Genomic DNA, 18,241 nt, shown 5'->3' with positions numbered 1-18,241 from the left:
ATAGAAAAATATATCATTACATTTTTTCCAAAAAAAATTATTTTAATTTTGTTACTATCAGATGTAGAGGGGGAATAAATAAATCTATACCTCCTCAAATTGTAGGAAATTTGGGACCAACTTAATTCAGTAGGAGCCACACCAGATCAGCAGTTGAACTGCTCAGGACTGCCCTGAATGTAGCCTCGGAGGAGTGGGAGACATTTGTCCAAGGCAGAGGACTACCCTAACCAACAACAGAAGGCAGTTTTGGGCGAGACTCGTAGTTTGAAACGCTGGGCGGGACTGTTTGCATTAATTATGGCGAGACTGTGACGTTTGGAGTTAGAGCCACGGAATCGGAAAATCGGGATGCCGGAAAATACATGATGACCATTATAAAATTTTATTTGATCATGCGCTATGGAGGTATGGGCATGCCATTCATACAACTGTGCTTTACGTCAAATCGGCATATGGAGTATGCATGTGAACCAGCGACCATAGAGGCATTTAATGCCCGATGCCAGGCGGGTTAGCGCTTGCTTTTTTGGCGGCATGTTAGAGCTTTCCCTACCTTGCCAAGTGTTAGATTCTTCTACTACTTAATTAACAAAGCAACACACTTGGCACGATCGCTACTCTTTCGGATAATCCAACCCTTCTCTATGAACAGTCTGGAACTCCATGACATCATTGAAACTGTGATCCAAGTTCCATGACATAATTGAAACTGTGCTCCAAGTTTGTGCATGAGAATTTTAAAGATGGTGGACAAAACCCAAATCTTCTTTTCTATGAAAACTACTGACTGCACTGTTAAAAGCTATAAAACCACTTGGTGAGTTTTGTTCCAAACACAGGCAGTAGAACAAATGCTACATTGTACAAAAACATTGATAACACGGATGATACATTAACAGCAAAGATGGTCACCAAAAACAAACTAAGGAGAGTCGTCAAACAGCATCGTACAGCCCTCAGATTGGCTTTTGTTGCAGTAGGTATTCTTGTTTTATCTTCCCATCCGACCCCATGTAGTGGGAGAAGTCTGCAGTTCAAGTCTCAGGACTGTGCAGCTTTTGAGGATGGAGGGTGGTCTATAATGGGTTATTCAGCTAGGATGCCTTCATTGCTCAAGAGCTATGCAGCCAACAAAGCTACTATTAAGAGTTGCAGTGAAAACTATGGGTTTTTGCCTTGTTCAACAACATTGGGTGGAAACCTGTTTTTAGTGGTTGTCTATGGATTTTTAATGCTGAAAGCTGCTGAACTTCTGTCAGATGGAAGTGATATGCTTCTGGCCGTCATCAACCCGGGGATAATTGGTGGCCTGGTGCTTCCTATCCTTGGTGCCTCTCCAGATGCTCTCCTTATTCTTAGTAAGAAGCCATTATTTTTTCCAGAGACTTCCAATACTGTGAAATGTTTTCCAGAAATGGCATTTTAATATTGTATCCATAATGGTGTTCAGACTTTGGAGTTCTATCGAGACATATTTTATTTCTCTTCACCTAGATGATCTTATGAAGATGATTGTTGATCTTGAATTAATATTGTTGCTGTACATTCAATTGTGCAGATTTTAAGCACCTTGCAAACTGCTTTGAAAGGCTTTTTATTAGTGTCTTCTGCCCAAGATAGTTAAAATAAAGTTTGAACTAACAGACATTCTGCTGTAGTCCTTCGAGTTCTAGTTTATAGTATTTATTTTATTTTATTTTTATTTTTATTTTTTTTCATTTTTTTTCCTGGGCAGTTTTGATTAGGCATAGGCATAACATTTAGAAAATTCAATGTGAATTGCTCATATTGTATTTGCAAACGCCGAACAGTGAACATTCTAAACCTTGTGCTAGTTCTGAATTTTGCATTCCAGAGACATTGACATTTCCCACTTTGCTTTTATTGTTTTCAATTGTGGCAGTTTCCGGCGTTACTGCATCCAAGGAGAACGCTAAATCACAGATTCTAGTCGGCATGGGCTTACTGGCAGGGTCGACAGTCATGCTGCTTACCATAGTATGGAGTAGCTGCTTAATAGCTGGAAGATGCGATCTTCAAGAAGTTGGCAACGGCAAAATGATGATGAAACCTTGCACACTCACCAAGAAGTTCAGTCTTTATGGTATTTTTTTTTCATTCTGAAACTACCATGAAGCTTTGTAAAGAAGTTTAGTATTAACGTGGAATGATATATATATTTACCATTAGAAAACCACTGTTTATTGTTGTTCCGTTTAGCACTGCGATCTTTTGAATTTGATCAGTGTACGAATTGTAATTTTTCTTTGAGATGACATATACGTTATTTTCTCATATTTTCTCTATATTACGTGAAAAGCTATGAAGTTATTGTTGTGAAGATTGAGCTAAGCTGATTATTTTTTGTGTTCCATTGGCATAGGAACTGGCATATCTATGGATTCTCAATCAAAAACTTCAGCATGGATCATGATTGTTAGTGTATTACCATTTATTGTGGTTCAAATCCCTAAGTTATTTGGCTACCCTGTGACTTTTCCATTCAAAGTCACAAGCTGTATATTGGCCATAATTGGGCTGCTAGGCTACTGTAGCTACCAGGTGCATATTCTCCCAGAGTGCTTATGATGTCTACTTTTCAGTGATTTAAATCATGGATAAGAGCAGCCTCAAATTTGGCCATTGCCATGAATTGACAATAATATTTGCAGGTAATCTCTCCTTGGCTCCAGGAGAGAAGGATAACCATGGCAAGAGAACGGTATCAACAATTTCTTTCTGTCAAAAGATTATCTCAATTTTCTTATGAAAAATGGGGTGGCCTACTTAACTCAGATGGATCTCCGGATGAGAACGTCCTTGCAAAGTGGGTGAAGATTGCTTGTTTATTTTCTCTCTTTTTTTTCTTTTTAATTTTCCAGATGCCTCAGTTGAGAGTGTTACTTTTGTTCTTTGCTTTCATGAATGCCCAATTAAGAATTTGATGATAAAGGTAATTGTTTCAGTTGAAATAAAGAAAGAACTTTACTGCTAATTGATATTGAGTGACATCCTTCCCCAGATTCCCTGCCGTAAAACCTGCAAAAAACAGGTTAATCCACAACCTAAAAGGGAAAGTTCATTGTCCTTTAGTAGATCCTTCTGAGTACTTGTGTGGAAAACCTCTTGTTACAGATCAAGTTTCTGCAACAACGATACCAGCTAAGCTTCTCATTCTACTGCGTGTAAAGATCCATGATGGCTGAAATAATGCCAAAACGCCATGCCACAGTGTAAATTTAAAGAATTTATAAACCTAAAACAGCCTTACATTTTTCTGTTCAATATTATTTAGAGAATCTTGACTCCAAGGGCTTTCCCATCCTGTCAAAGGGCTCCGATCCAATGGTACATCTCTCCCACTATATGCAAAGTACGAACTTAGGGAATTCGCTTTATATGTTAAAGTTGTCAAACGCTTTTGAATCCAAGTAGAACCAGTAAACTAACACTGTCAATGAGTTAAATGTAATGATTAGCACCTATGTCATCGCAGGTTATTCAATTTTGCTGACAAAGATAAGGACCAGAAGCTGTCTGAATCAGAAGTCCGAGGATTAATTATTGGACTGGGCCTCCCAGATGCCTTAACTCTACATGGAATTGAAACAGATAATGTAGTTGACAAATGGATGTCTGAATTTGACATAGTTGAAGCAGATCGAGCACTAACAAAGGAAGAGTTCATTGCAGGCATGAGCAGATGGATAAAAAGTGCTATCAAATGGTCAAAGGCTCAAAATAAAGGTGAACAGAAACCAGTTGACAGAATTCTCAGCCATGCAGCTAATGTATATATTCCTTTCCTTCAAAATACGGACTAGATTCCTATTTATTTCTGTTAATATGTATTGCAACACTGCAATTTATCTACACCTGGTATTGGGCATATTTTGATAATGTACTTTTGGGTTCTGAGAAGGATGCTGAGTTGTCACTTCAAGCTCTGCTGGACAAAAATGCTGATGATGGAGAGGGAAAGGATGATGAACAGGAGGAAACAGAGTCTTTAGGGACAAAACAGTTAGTATTTAGAGCAGTTCTGAAGATTGCAGTAGGTGCTGGAATGGCAGCTATTTTTGCAGACCCATTAGTAGATGCCATTGATCGGTTCTCTACTGTTTCGGGCATGCCTAGCTTCTTTGTATCCTTTGTTGCATCTCCCTTTGCAACGAACTTCAGTGAGGCTGTCTCATCCTTTATGTTTGCCAGCAAGAAGAGTAAACAGCACCTCTCCCTTGCCTATTCACAGGTGTGTTAGATATACACTTACTTAAAATATGACTATGTATGTATGTATATCACACCCAATGCATCTTGATGTTTAACTTAACGTTCTTTCTAAGTGAGCATGTAAATGGATGCCCTTTATCTTTCAACTGTATGATTATTTAAAAATATAATGATAACTATTAAAAAGTTTGATAACCAACAATTATATTTATTTGAACTTGTCAGCTGTTTCATGATTTCATCCATAGAACAACAATTTCCTTCAAATCGGATGACTCCTATATATGTCCACCCAATAATTTTCCATTGAGCTAGGGCTTATATATAGGAGTTTTGTACAAGGGTAAGTCACCACAATACAGAGACGAATTTGAATATGAATATAGGATCCAATACGAATATGGCAATTCTTCGAAAATATGGGTTATGACATATATACTTATTTTACATATTAATGTTAGTAAAACTATTGTTTTGTTAATGATGATCTTTTAGGTGGTTTGTTGGTGGGTGAATGACATTATTTGATTTCTTTGTTCTCGTTGCATTTTGTCCATGTAGTTGGGGAATTGACATCCTCTTCGAGAATAAAGAGTCACATCTTTTGTGCCTCTATCCTGTTGCCATTGGTGGAGCTGTGGTTTGCAACTTTGCCCATTGCCAGTGTGAAGAATTGTTACTTTCTGAACTCTTTTTGGTCTAGAAAATCGAATTCCTTTACTACATGCTTATTATTCTAAATCCTGCAATTCAGATCTTGAAGAATTATATACTACTGATGAGGTCTATCAACGTCATGAGATTCTTTTGCTGAGATGGGAAATGCATTGAATCTTATTTTAGATGTAATCTTGTGATCATAGTGCAGTGTTCCAATACCAGATATAGAAATGCTACTGCAAATGTTGGGGGAAGAAACAACAATGTGAACAAGGATTGGGGGCACCTGCACACTGGGGTGGATTGCATCTCCAAATCCTAAAATATGGACGAAGACATCTTCATGAAAGTGATACTCAAATAAATAGTAATATTTGATTGATAATGGATTGATTGATTGTGTTCATAACATGATATGAGATACATATGAGGGATAAAACCCCTATTTATACAAACAGAAAGACTAAAACCCTATGCAAACTGGAACTTAGAGCTTAATTACACTAAGAAGAGTGATCAGGCCCTTATTGTATAAAAGTGGCATTTAAAAAAAATATAACATCATGACAACAGCGTGAGCATACACACAAGATAGTTCATGTACCTAGAGTCTAATGCCTACTAAGGATGTTGTGGTTAGATACACAACATACTTTCCCGAGAGAGGAAAAAAAGAAAAGCTTTTCCCGCAAAGCCAAAAAACCAAGCAATAAAGCGTAATGTTGAAAAACTGCTGGAAAAACTGAAACGATGCATTGTTGTCCCAAATAAAGTCCAAAGTTAGTAATAATAAAGTAGAAACATACCTATATATCTATTTGCAACATTAAATTGCCCTAATTTAGTGGCCAAGCCCATCTTTTGGCCTCTAGTGTGACTTTTGAAGAGTGCTGCAAAGAAGAGAAGTTTGCACTTTTAGACTTGAACCATTTGAAGAATAGAGAGCATGATTTGAACTCCAAAGTTCAAACTACTTATTTCAAAGATTTCTACTTCAACCAACTGAACCAAAACATGATTATATCTAAGTATGAAAAGAGAAAGGGTATTATTTTTAGTCGATGACTACGTAAGAGAAGTGGTGCATTACAACATGTGCAAACTTGGGGTATTTTGCCAAAAATGCTTTGACTCCCATGTAGCTTCCTCTTTTCAGAGGAGGAAAATCCACTTGATCTCGTACTCCATAACCTTCTTTACATGAAGTTTGATCACATTCATCTCCAGAGTCTAGTATGAGTGCCTTCCTCATTATGTGGGGAATTTCTATCTAGGTGACCATCTCACTACATAATTTTCTTTTTAGACACAAAACATGGAAGACATCGTGTAGTCTCCCCCAATTAGGAATGTTAAGAGGCAACCTCGCCAACTTTTGCTTGCACTCATAATGGAAAAGATAACCTAGGATGAAGCTTTTTCTTACCTTGTTGCCAAAGATTTGTCTACTTGTCTGGTTGTAGGTGAACGAAGACCATATCTGCAACTGGAAATTGTCTTTTGAAGTGGTGTTGATAAGCTTGTTGCTTGATGTCGTTCGTTCCCATGGAATAATTGTCCTTTAGGAGGTTAACAATGTCTTGATTTCTTGAACAGTTTCAGTTGCCGCAAAGAATCAAATATTTTGTATGACCCAATGGTTGTGTTATGAGGGTCCCCCAATTAGGAATGTTAAGAGGCAACCTTGCCAACTTTTGCTTGCACTCTCAATGGAAAAGATAACCTAGGATGAAGCTTTTTCTTACCTCGTTGCCAAAGATTTGTCTACTTGTTTGGTTGTAGGTGAACAAAGACCATATCTGCAACTAGAAATTGTCTTTTGAAGTGGTGTTGATAAGCTTGTTGCTTGATGTCATTCGTTCCCATGGAATAATTGTCCTTTAGGAGGTTAACAATGTCTTGATTTCTTGTACAGTTTCAGTTGCCGCAAAGAATCAAATATTTTGTATGACCCAATCGTTGTGTTATGAGGGTCCATAGCCACATAATTCTTTGAAGGGGATCATTTTGGTGGAAGAGTGGTAGGTAGTATTATATCAACATTTTGTGTTAGAAATCAAAGAGTCCAAGCAGATATTGTGATGTTTAGAAAAATCATTATAGCAATATAGCATAGTCAAATTTATTTATACTTGTAGGTTACTTTAGTGCAACAAATCTTCCATCAAATAAGGTTGATTTGGCCATATTCAGTCACACAAGGTGGTCATAATTGGTTAGTCAAAATTGCTTTTCCCATGCCTAGTTGGTTCTAGTCGACTTGGTTAGGACCACTCAGTCCTTATTTGACTAGTTAGGACTAGTGAAACATGAATCTCCGATCAGTCAAACTCTGCTCTTCCCTCAAACGATTTGATTCAACTCTGGGCGAGTCAAACTTGCGTTGACCGAGTTTGACTTGTGGTCAACATGATTTTGACTTGCAACTCAATGATTAATTGTGATTTAAGCAACTGAGGTGATTTTCAACCCTCAACTTGGTGAGCAAGGGTTTTAACTTTTAGCGTTCGCACATTTTTTGTTGCATGGTTTAGTTAGGTTAAAAATTAAATGTCGGTCCATAACTCTCTTCTCACTGCTCAGGCCCGCAACTCATACACTGAGAGGTAATAGAGGCATGGTTTCAGTTTCAGTTTACGCTGCGTAATAGAGTCGTAGTGTAATAGAGGCGTAGTGTGCAATGTGCTCCAGTGTTATCTTCAACATGTGCTCTATCAGATATTTCAGTACCAAACCATTATCGTATCATTTCAGCAGCAATCAAGAGATTTTAGTTATTGCTTTTTAACTGATTAGTATGCAATATTTTAGAAGCAGATGCTGCTGGTTCTCTGTAGTCACTAGTTAGGAGTCAGGACTCTGTGCTTTGGATCATGTTTGGAATCATAACATATATGAGATACTTATTCATTCATGATATTTTGGACATCTATTGATATTATGCATTGTTTGGACATGACTTTATTGAATATCAATGAAATATATATATATATATATTTTTTTTTTAATTCAATATATGTGTATATCTTTATTTATTGAATTCACCGATTTTTTCCCGATTTTTTCTTGATCCGATTAAAACTCTTCGCTCTTTTGCCTTACCGATTTATTGCCGATTTCGAGCTTGGTAACATTGGTTAGGACCACTCAATCGAACCTTATTTGATCATTTATCCTTAATATGGGTTTAGACATTCCAATATCCTCCCTTAAAAACAAGTTGGAGGATGAGGAGGGTGGCATTGTCTCAACACCTCCTCACAATGGAAACTTCTTGAAACCCAAGCATAAACTAAAATCTAAAAACTTTGCCTCTATTTTATGGCTTTGAAATGTGAAAATTTGGATGCCCAAATTTCTACGACAACCACTGATTAAGTTTCTCATGCTTGTTAATTTCTGAATCAAGTTACTTACTGTTTCCTACAGTAAATATCGAAACTAATACAGTGTAGTCTACACCATTTAAATTATAAGCGGAAACAAGAAACTGAATAGGAAAGAAATACAACACACATTACATCATTGTTTTTGGACAAATGTCCCCGGAAAAACCCAATGCGGGAAAATTGGTGCAACAACTCTAACAGTTTTATTATTATGCAGTAGTAATTTTTGAATACAATCTCTGAATGCCTTCCCGACAATCCAGTTACAAAGAATATCACTAACAGAGAGATTTGTGAGATTACCTCATAATATCATTGGAAGTCCTAGTTGATCCAACCCTTGAATGAATAGCCCCTGGTTGCCTCTGCGCAGTGTCTGCGTCAGCCCAATGTCACACTGTATAGGATCTGTGTCACTCTTCTCGGCTGATCGATTTGCCTCTGAGATTTTGACTTCTGCTCTCCTGGTCTCTCACCTCAGCTTCCAGCTACAGAAATTGGACCCTCCAACAAATTTCAGACTCCCTCAAGGCTTTTGCGCTGCCTTTGCGTCAGCTTACGTTGCCTTTGCGTGGCCATGCATCAGCCTCTTCTAGCTTTGCGTTGCCTCTCCCGAATTTCTCTCTGCCTCCTCTACTGAGTATTCCCGGATCAGGCGAAATCTCCAACCAGAACTATCCTTGCCTCTCACTGCAAAAGCTCACTTCGAATTTTTCTCTGGCTTTGCTTCAGAAATTCGATCTTCCGAACTCTATTTGGTGTGTTCTCCAAGTGCCTCTCAAGTCTCTTCTTATATCTTTCTGTTGGACAACCAACGACCCAGATTAACTTCTAATCAATGGCTTAGTTCATTTTAGCTTGATCCTCATCTTCTTCTAGAAGTTACATCCACATTTTGGATTAATACCCATTAATTATTTTAATTTCCTAAGTTTAGACTTAGGGTCCCATTAAAAATAATTAACTATTTTAATAAAACTGTCTCCAGGTGGAATTTCCCAAAACGATTTCTCGGTATTGGAGAATGAATGTGTCTAAGCCTCCCTACAAAGTTTGAGACTTAAAGCACATCCAATGCTACTAGAAATCAATATGAAAAAATATCAAAGATCTGATCATTTCCTTTGCAATAGATAAGAGATGTCACATTCTCCTATACCAATTTACTGAGGTAGTGTGCATGAAGTTGCTTCATCTTGATTTGTGCAACTACATTATGAACCCCTTGCAACTCATCGATTTTGTGTGTGAAAAGCCAAGTTGGTTGATTAGGTTGTAAATCCACACTGCCTTAGTCATTACATTCACTTGTTGCCTTGTATTTAACCTTAGTAGTGGATAAGGAAACAACCTGTTTCTTGTTAGATTTTGTAGTTGGGACATGTGTTCTAGCCTTAGGAGGTGTCATTGAGGCTAAGAGAACAAGAGAATAAATTATCTCCAGGCCCAGGAAATTTTTCTAAGGGAAAATGTCTTAATTAGATTATTAACCAGTTTTTAAATTTTTTTCTAAGTGAAAATGTTTTAATTAGATTCTTAACCAGTTTTTAATAATAGTGACTTCTAGAAAAGGTACTTGATAGAGTCGAGATGATATTAGCCATCGATCGAGTTTAGATCTTGGCCATTGAATTCTCAAAGAGATATTATAAGAGGAAATTGATGGGCATCTTGGAGATCAACGAATTGAGGCGTGGAGATAACGTGGGATTGGACACTAGCGAGGGTTTCAACAATGATTGAGTGAGAAACATTTTTCGGAGGGATTGTTCATCAATGATTCTTCCAACTTCTGGGATCTAGGGGAAGAGTATTTGCTAGAGATTTTTGTTGTAGGAGGGACGAGATTTTTAGAGGGTCATGAGGGTTTTTTGAAGGGCCATATTCAACCAGAGAGGCCACACATGTGGGGTTTAAACATTGTTTGGAGGGCCGAAAAATTCAAGGAGCCGATAACTAGGGCCAATGATATTGTTGGAAGAGCCTGAGTTTGCCAGGAGGCAATATCTTCCATCACCAGGCCGCACGTGTGAGGCTGTACAAATCTTTCTGTGGGGTCATGTTGCTTTCCAGTAGGCCAAATTTCTCAAAGTTGGTAGAGTCATCTTGCAGAGGGAGGTCGAGTACCTTCCAGGTATTTTTATTTGTTGGGAGTTGGAGAAAATATTTTACTGGAGCCTCGCCATTCTATGGCAAGCAGTTGTAATATCTATCAATTACATAATTGTTGAAGGAATAGTAAAACCCTCATAAAAAAAACTAGTTTTTCCAGGGACATTTTCCATATCACTCCTCATCATGATCAAACTCATCACCACTTCTACACAGGAGATCATCAACATGAGCTACATAAACAATATGGCTCAAAGTTTGAGGACTCCTAAAACTCCTCTACAACTTTAGTAGTAGTAGTAGCAAAAATAGACATCAAAACTACAAATCACTGATCAACATGGTCACTCATGAAACTCATCATTGATTCAACGCTACTAGAAATGGGATCATCAACAAGAGATACATAAACATAATCTATCTCAAAGTCTTCAAACTTGGATTGCTCAACCTTATAACATGATAGAAATTGAAAAGGTTTAACATGCCTAACCAATGATTTTTGTTTGAGTGAAGGGTTCATCTCCTCAATCTTATAATGTGGTAGAAAAATATTAGCATACCTAACCAGTTGATTTCCTTTGAGTGAAGGGTACATTCTTGTTAAGGCCATGGTAGAGGAGTTCAACAATCAATACCACCAACATCAACAAAGTTCAACAATCAATGCCATCAACATCAAGGTTCTTAAAGGGCTTCATGTTCTTGATCAAATGTGAATCTCATACCCTCACGCATGATAGAATCAAATGGAAACATTGCAAACCCCTAAACCATGAAATCTTGAAAACCATTAAGTCTTCTGAATTCTGAGTGAAATCTAAAATTCTAGTTTCTCCATATGAAATCCAATGAGGTCAAAACCACTCTTAAACATCCTGAGTCATTTCATGGTAATGTTAAAAATTTAAGTAAAAGGATGAAAATGAAAAATAAAGGAAATGTCACTTTTACTTTAAGAATTTAACATTACCATTAATTGCCAACATTGCTAGGGTTGAGATGTGTTAGGCAAATGAGAGGGTAGGCATGATTTTCTTGGAGGGACTATTTTTGGAGGAAAACAACCCCAAATTTTCCTCAAAACAACTTCAAAACTTAAGTATTAGGGGTTTACGCAATGCATTATATTAGATATCGTTTTTTTGGGATTCAACTGCGTTAAGTAAGTCATTAACGTATGACCATTTCCATGAGAGGTAGTCGTAACTGACTAATTTTTCATGATTTTTGAATTGTTCACTTAGCACTCATTGCATCGGGTGATGCTCACAGGGGTGAAGAAGTGGGATTGAAACTAGTGAAATGAATCACATAGCGTCAATCGTCACTTCCGGGGCTTGCACCCGGTAACCAGGACTTCCCGGGAGGTCACCCATCCCAGATCTCCTCTGGCTCAAGCGCGCTTAACTGTGGAGTTTTCCCCACAATCAAGCCCACTTAGCTTGCTACCCCATTTGCAAAACCTTAGCAAGTATTGTGCCTCATGAACCATTCAAGTAGAGATCCCTTCACTCTTTTTTGAATTTAAGTATTAGGGGTTTACGCAGTGCATTATATTAGATATCGTTTTTTTGGGATTCAACTGCGTTAAGTAAGTCATTAACGTATGACCATTTCCATGAGAGGTAGTCGTAACTGACTAATTTCTCATGATTTTTGAATTGTTCACTTAGCACTCATTGCATCGGGTGATGCTCACAGGGGTGAAGAAGTGGGATTGAAACTAGTGAAATGAATCACATAGCGTCAATCGTCACTTCCGGGGCTTGCACCCGGTAACCAGGACTTCCCGGGAGGTCACCCATCCCAGATCTCCTCTGGCTCAAGCGCGCTTAACTGTGGAGTTTTCCCCACAATCAAGCCCACTTAGCTTGCTACCCCATTTGCAAAACCTTAGCAAGTATTGTGCCTCATGAACCATTCAAGTAGAGATCCCTTCACTCTTTTTTGAATTTAAGTATTAGGGGTTTACGTAGTGCATTATATTAGATATCGTTTTTTTGGGATTCAACTGTGTTAAGTAAGTCATTAACGTATGACCATTTCCATGAGAGGTAGTCGTAACTGACTAATTTCTCATGATTTTTGAATTGTTCACTTAGCACTCATTGCATCGGGTGATGCTCACAGGGTGAAGAAGTGGGATTGAAACTAGTGAAATGAATCACATAACTTCAAAACTCACAAAATTGCGTTCTGTGGGGTCTATAGCTGCCCTGGCAATAAACCAATCGATTTATGATGGAACCGGCTAGTTTGACCATACATTGCCTAGTTTGGTCTGATTTTTGTGAAATTTTGGCGAAATGGACCCTTCAACCGAGTTTTTTGGCCGGTTTGGCCCAGTCACCCAATGAACTAGCCGATTTCCGGTTCAGCCGACTGGTTTTTAAAACTATGGTCGAGACATATTCCAACTTCACGATCCCATCCTGCACCAGGTTCTTAATAAAGTGGAACTTATTATTGATATGTTTCGTCTTCGAATGAAACATGGGATCTCCAGTTATTTTGATACAACTTTGATTGTCACAATTAATCATTGTAGGACCTAGAGACTTCTCGAACAAATCTGTCAGAAGCTTCCCTAAAACAACGTCCTTTTCTACTTCACATGCAACCACATATTTTGCTTCGGCACTACTCAACGCAACGGGATCTTGCTTCTTGCTCATCCATGAGATCATATCAACGCCCAAACTAAAACATCCTCTGGTAGTGCTCCTTCCATTGGTCTCACTGCCACCCCAATTAGAGTCTGTTAATCCAATTAGCTTGACTTCCTTACTATCATACTTTAGGCAGTGATATATAGTGCCATGAAGATACCTCAATATATGTTTAGCATCTATCCAATGATCGTGACGGGGCTCCAGTTGAAACCGATTAAGAATGTTTACTGCAAAACATATATCTAGCCTAGTATTTACCAGATACATTATGGAACCCACCAACTAATGATAGGAGGTAGGATCCACGAGGCTAGAGTCAGAGTCCCTCAACTTCTTGAGATTGGTGATCATAGGAGTAGTCATTGACTTGGAATCCATCATCTCAAATTTTTGCAATAACTTGATGATGTACTTTCCTTGCCCCAAATATATATCCCCAGGTCTCTGCAATACTTCTAGACCCTGGTAATAGCGCATCAGTCCTAAATCCTTCATTTCAAATTCAGCTGCCAATATCTTCTCGCATTCCTGAATTCTTCACTCTACATTTGTGATGAATAGATCATCCACATATAGCAGAATAATGATGGGCTCATCATTCACAACCTTGATGTAGAGATTCAAATCAACAAAACTCTTCACGAACCCAATTCTAAGTAGATATGCATCCATCCTTGCATACCATGCCCTAGGTGCTTGCTTCAAACCATATAGGGCCTTCTTAAGTCTGCAAACATGAGAGTCCCTGCTATTAACTTCAAATCCTTCAGGTTGTTCGATGTACACTTCCTCATCAATGGTCCCATTCAAAAATGCGGTCTTCACATCCATTTGATGGATGTTCCACCCTATTGTAGCAGCCAATGAAACCAATGATCTAATAGTAGTGTACCTTGCTGTAGGTGCAAAGGTTTCTTCATAATCAATGCCTTCCTTTTGAGAGAAACCCCTTGCAACGAATCTTGCTTTATACTTGTCTATACTTCCATCAACTGCATGTTTGATCTTATAGATCCATTTAGATGTGACAACCGATTTGTGACTAGGTCTAGGAACAATTTCCCAAACCCCATTCTTCATGATGGATTGATATTTTTCTTGCATTGTTTTCTTCCAAACCTCTTGATGCGCAACTTCCTTAAATGTAGATGGTTCGACTTTAATCAATTTTGTCATATATGTAGCATAACCAGAATATCTCTTCGGTTTCTTTTTTTTCCTGAAGGTTCCTTTCGCAGCTTCATGTCCTTCAGCATCTTCTAATGTAGCTTTCAACCAATTTGGCCTCTTCCTTGTGGTTGGAATGGTCACCGATTGAATAGCCTCACATGGTCCTTCTTCTTTGAGATTTGTAGTAGAGTTTTCATGATGAAATTCTTCTTCTTCAAATATGGAACTTCCTCATCATCAGAATCAATAGGAATATCCTTTGATTTCTTGTATGCTTGATTCTCATCAAATATGACATCCCTGCTTACTTCAATATATCTTCCTTCCTTGATGTAAATTCTATATGCTTTTGAAGAGAGACTATATTCAACGAATATTCCCTTGATACTTGTAGATTCCAACTTTTTTTATCTTATCTTTCAGAATATGGATATATGTTGGACTTCCAAAGTTTCGGAAGTGATCCACACTCGGCTTCTTTCATGTGAATACTGCTTTAGGTGTTGTATTATCAAGACTCTTATGAGGACTTATATTTTGAATGTATACGATTGTCATCAATGTTTCTCCCCATAAGAACTTTGGTAGATCTTGATCAAGGAGCATAATTCGAATGCCTTCTTCGATTGACTTATTCTTCCTTTCCGCCAATCCATTTTGTTTAGGATAATAGGGAACAATGAGCTTCCTCTTAATACTTGCTTCCTTTCAATATGCAATCAATTCCTTAGAAGTGTATTCCCCATCATTATCAGACCTCAGAATTTTTATTTTTCTTTCGGTTAGCGTTTCCACTTCAGCCCCAAACTCCTTTAACTTATCAAATACTTCATCTTTTGTTTTGAGAAGGTAGAGCCATGTCTTTCTAGAATGGTCATCAATAAATGTCACATAGTAGAGATGACCTCTAAGTGATTTGTCAGACATGGTTCCACACACATCGGAATGGATGAGGTCTAATATCTCTTTACACCTAGTTTCACTATTGTGAAATGGCTTTCTTGTATGTTTTCCCAAAGAGCATCCCTTGCACACACCTTCATGATCCAACCAGTTGACTAAGAGTAGGGATGACCTTATAATGTAGATGACCATACCTCTTATGCGACAATTCAATGGGACTTATTTCCATATGAACCAAAGCTTGAGGAGGTGGTGTAATGACTCTATAAAGATTTCCTTCACGACTCCAATAACACTAGCTTTATCAATGCTAGAGTATTTTCCCCAAACCAATACTTTTCCATCAAGAAAAGAAATTCTTTCCCCTTTATCTTCTAAACAAGAAATAGAAAGCAAATTCTTTTTCAAACTTGGAACATATAGAATGTTGTTGAGATGTAGCTTCGATCCATTATCTAGCTTCAACGATGTTGATCCCAGGCCTCTAACAACATAGCTTTTGTTGTCACCCAATTCCACTGCATGAGAAGATGGCTCCTTTGATAGTGTATGAAGTTGTTTACTTTCTCCTGTCATGTGTCTCGATGCTCCACTATCAATGATCCATGCATTGTCATCAGTAAGAGAACTTGTAAGAGCAGCCAAGAATCCTTGACTTTTGACCTTGTTGAACAAGTAGTAGTTGACCTTTTTGATTCAACTTCCAATAGTGTTGATACCCATTCTTATGTAGTTCATCAAAGAGGGAGAATCCATGCCAACAAAGTGATCTTCGACTCTTCCTGACCTTAGCTCTAATACCATGTTGGAAAATCAAAGTAGTTATATTAGGGTTTGATTCTCCTTTCTTGATAATTACTTGTGAGTGTGTTGGCTTCTTTTACTTCTTTATTATCTTATCTTTCATCAAGCAATTACCATATTATGTGTGTATGAAGATCACAAAACAAGAGACGCAAGATATAGGCACTATGCCAAGGCAAAACTTCCCTCGAGGGGAAACCCAATTAAGATAATTCTTCCTTTCGATAGTATTCTTTGAGACTCTTCACCCTAGACAAAGACCAGACCTTCCCTCCACACCAAGTCAGCCTCCCAGATCTTCGATCCCTTCCAGCAACTTCGACTAGGCAACAACTTCCGGCAACAATGAAACTTGGAAGACTTCGATCTCCCAATATAGGGCACGAAACCGAGACAGAGAGGCACCGATAGTTCAATTTTCTTCTTCTCCTTAGACTTCCCCAAACTTGCACTTCCTTTGGCTTCCTGGCAATAGACTTCGCACTTCTGCAACTACTCTTGAGATATTGAACTAGCTTGAGATGTGATGCTTTAAACGACTTCGTGTTAATTTTAGGTATGTTCTATGCTGAGAGAAAATTTACTTCAATTTTCCATATTAGCTCAATATCAATTCCAGATTAGCAATCACATTAAGCATGATAGTAAAATGCAGATAGAACATAAACATAAATCGCAGAAAACAAGCCAAGACAAGAGGACACAAGATGTGGCGCTAGCCAGGGACAAACCCCAATGTGGGGAAACCCTTGATCAATTCTTCTTATATGTTCTTCAATAGTTCAACAGAGAGAGAGATAGTACATATACATCAGAAGTCAACATCTTGACTTATCAAAATAAGAGCAGAGATCTTCTCTAAGAAGATGTCACATGAGGTAGCTGATCTGGACACAGGTGATTCCATCACCTTGCTGTACCTATCACTGTGCTGCACCATGCTGCACCATCATACCATGTCCATCATCACTATGCTACACCATGTTGCACCATTCATCATGTTGCACTATGCATCATATTGCATTATGCATCACTGTGCTGCACCACTGTCACTGTGCACTATGCTGCACCATTCATACTGTTGTACCCATAATTGTGCACTATGTTGCACCATTCCATCATTATGCACTATGCTGCACCATCATACTGTTGTACCCCCATTCCATCACTGTGCACTATGCTGCACCATCATACTGCTGTACCCATCATTGTGCACTATGCTACACCATTCCATCATTGTGCACTATGTTGCACCATCATACTGCTGTACCCATCATTGTGCACTATGCTGCACCATTCCATCATTATGCACAATGCTGCTGCAACCATCACATCATGTTGCACCCCTTTACATCATGTTGTAGCATTCATCATCATGTTGTCTTCAAACTAAGATAGCAACACCAAGGTAGTCCTAGCTGTGGTGCTATAGCCTGCGGCCTAGCACATAGCAATGCTGAAGAGAATTTCTTCGAAACTTTACTTTAATCAAACCATGAAAGAGTGCAGACACACACACATATATATCATTGATATACATTGCAAGAAGGCAGATCTGTGAGGTCCTTGTACTACTAGTGTAACCCCTTATTTTTATTAGTACAAGCCCCTTATTATATTGTTGTGCCCATGAAGCCCACTATTGTTATTATTGTGCCCCATAGAAGCCCACTATTGTTATTATTGTGCCCTTAGATTATTATTGTTATGTCAGCTCTGATTATATTATGACCCCTTAGACTCCTATATATAGAAAGGAGGTCTTGTCATTTGTATCATCTAAGAATTGTTCATTTGTGTAATGTAAAGGAGGTTGCCTCCTCAAAGAGGCTTATTTCTAAGGCGTTGATCTATCTTTTCTATCTTTTTTTTGTGAGTTGGTTTCATAACATTTGGTATCAGAGCTTTGGATTCTAGGGTTTTCGCTGCTCCAAATAGGTCGTCGTGGCATTTTCGCTATAAATTTTGTTCTGCGACGTTTCAGAAGCTATAAAAAAACCCATTTGAGCCGAAATTGCACTGAAGCTCGCGTCCGAATTTTAGATCTTGTCTCGCTATATTTTCGGAGATATGTTATGAGGAAGTTAGGGTTTTTTGCAAGCTCCATAATTCCATCTCAAACAGGTCATCGTGGAATTTTCGATATAATTATTTTTTACAAAGTTTTAGACTCTGAAATTAAAACCCATTTGAGCCGAAAACTTGTTGAAGCTCGGGCCCGAATTTCAGATCTTGTTTCACTATATTTGTGGAGATACAGTCCAAGAAATTTAGGGTTTATGCAGGCTCCCG

At 38.2% G+C, this 18,241-nt stretch overlaps 1 protein-coding gene across 1 annotated transcript in view; it reads left to right on the top strand.

Moving 5' to 3' along the window:
• The first annotated feature begins 590 nt into the window (after positions 1-590).
• Positions 591-18,241, top strand: part of LOC149262407 (sodium/calcium exchanger NCL2-like) — a 73,319-nt gene continuing 55,668 nt past the window's right edge. The window contains exons 1-6 of the mRNA XM_089424418.1: positions 591-1,361; positions 1,907-2,107; positions 2,387-2,565; positions 2,676-2,830; positions 3,500-3,794; positions 3,926-4,255. Coding sequence (XP_089280544.1) covers positions 908-1,361; positions 1,907-2,107; positions 2,387-2,565; positions 2,676-2,830; positions 3,500-3,794; positions 3,926-4,255 — 1,614 coding nt within the window. The 5' untranslated portion in view covers positions 591-907. The remainder of the gene's footprint in view (positions 1,362-1,906; positions 2,108-2,386; positions 2,566-2,675; positions 2,831-3,499; positions 3,795-3,925; positions 4,256-18,241) is intronic.

The sequence above is a fragment of the Pinus tabuliformis genome, chromosome 6, assembly GCF_031772625.1.
Source record: "Pinus tabuliformis cultivar Carrire ecotype Pingquan chromosome 6, CPIR1, whole genome shotgun sequence".
In the NCBI taxonomy this organism is placed as follows: Eukaryota; Viridiplantae; Streptophyta; class Pinopsida; order Pinales; family Pinaceae; genus Pinus; species Pinus tabuliformis.
This window is presented reverse-complemented; position numbering and strand designations above follow the sequence as displayed.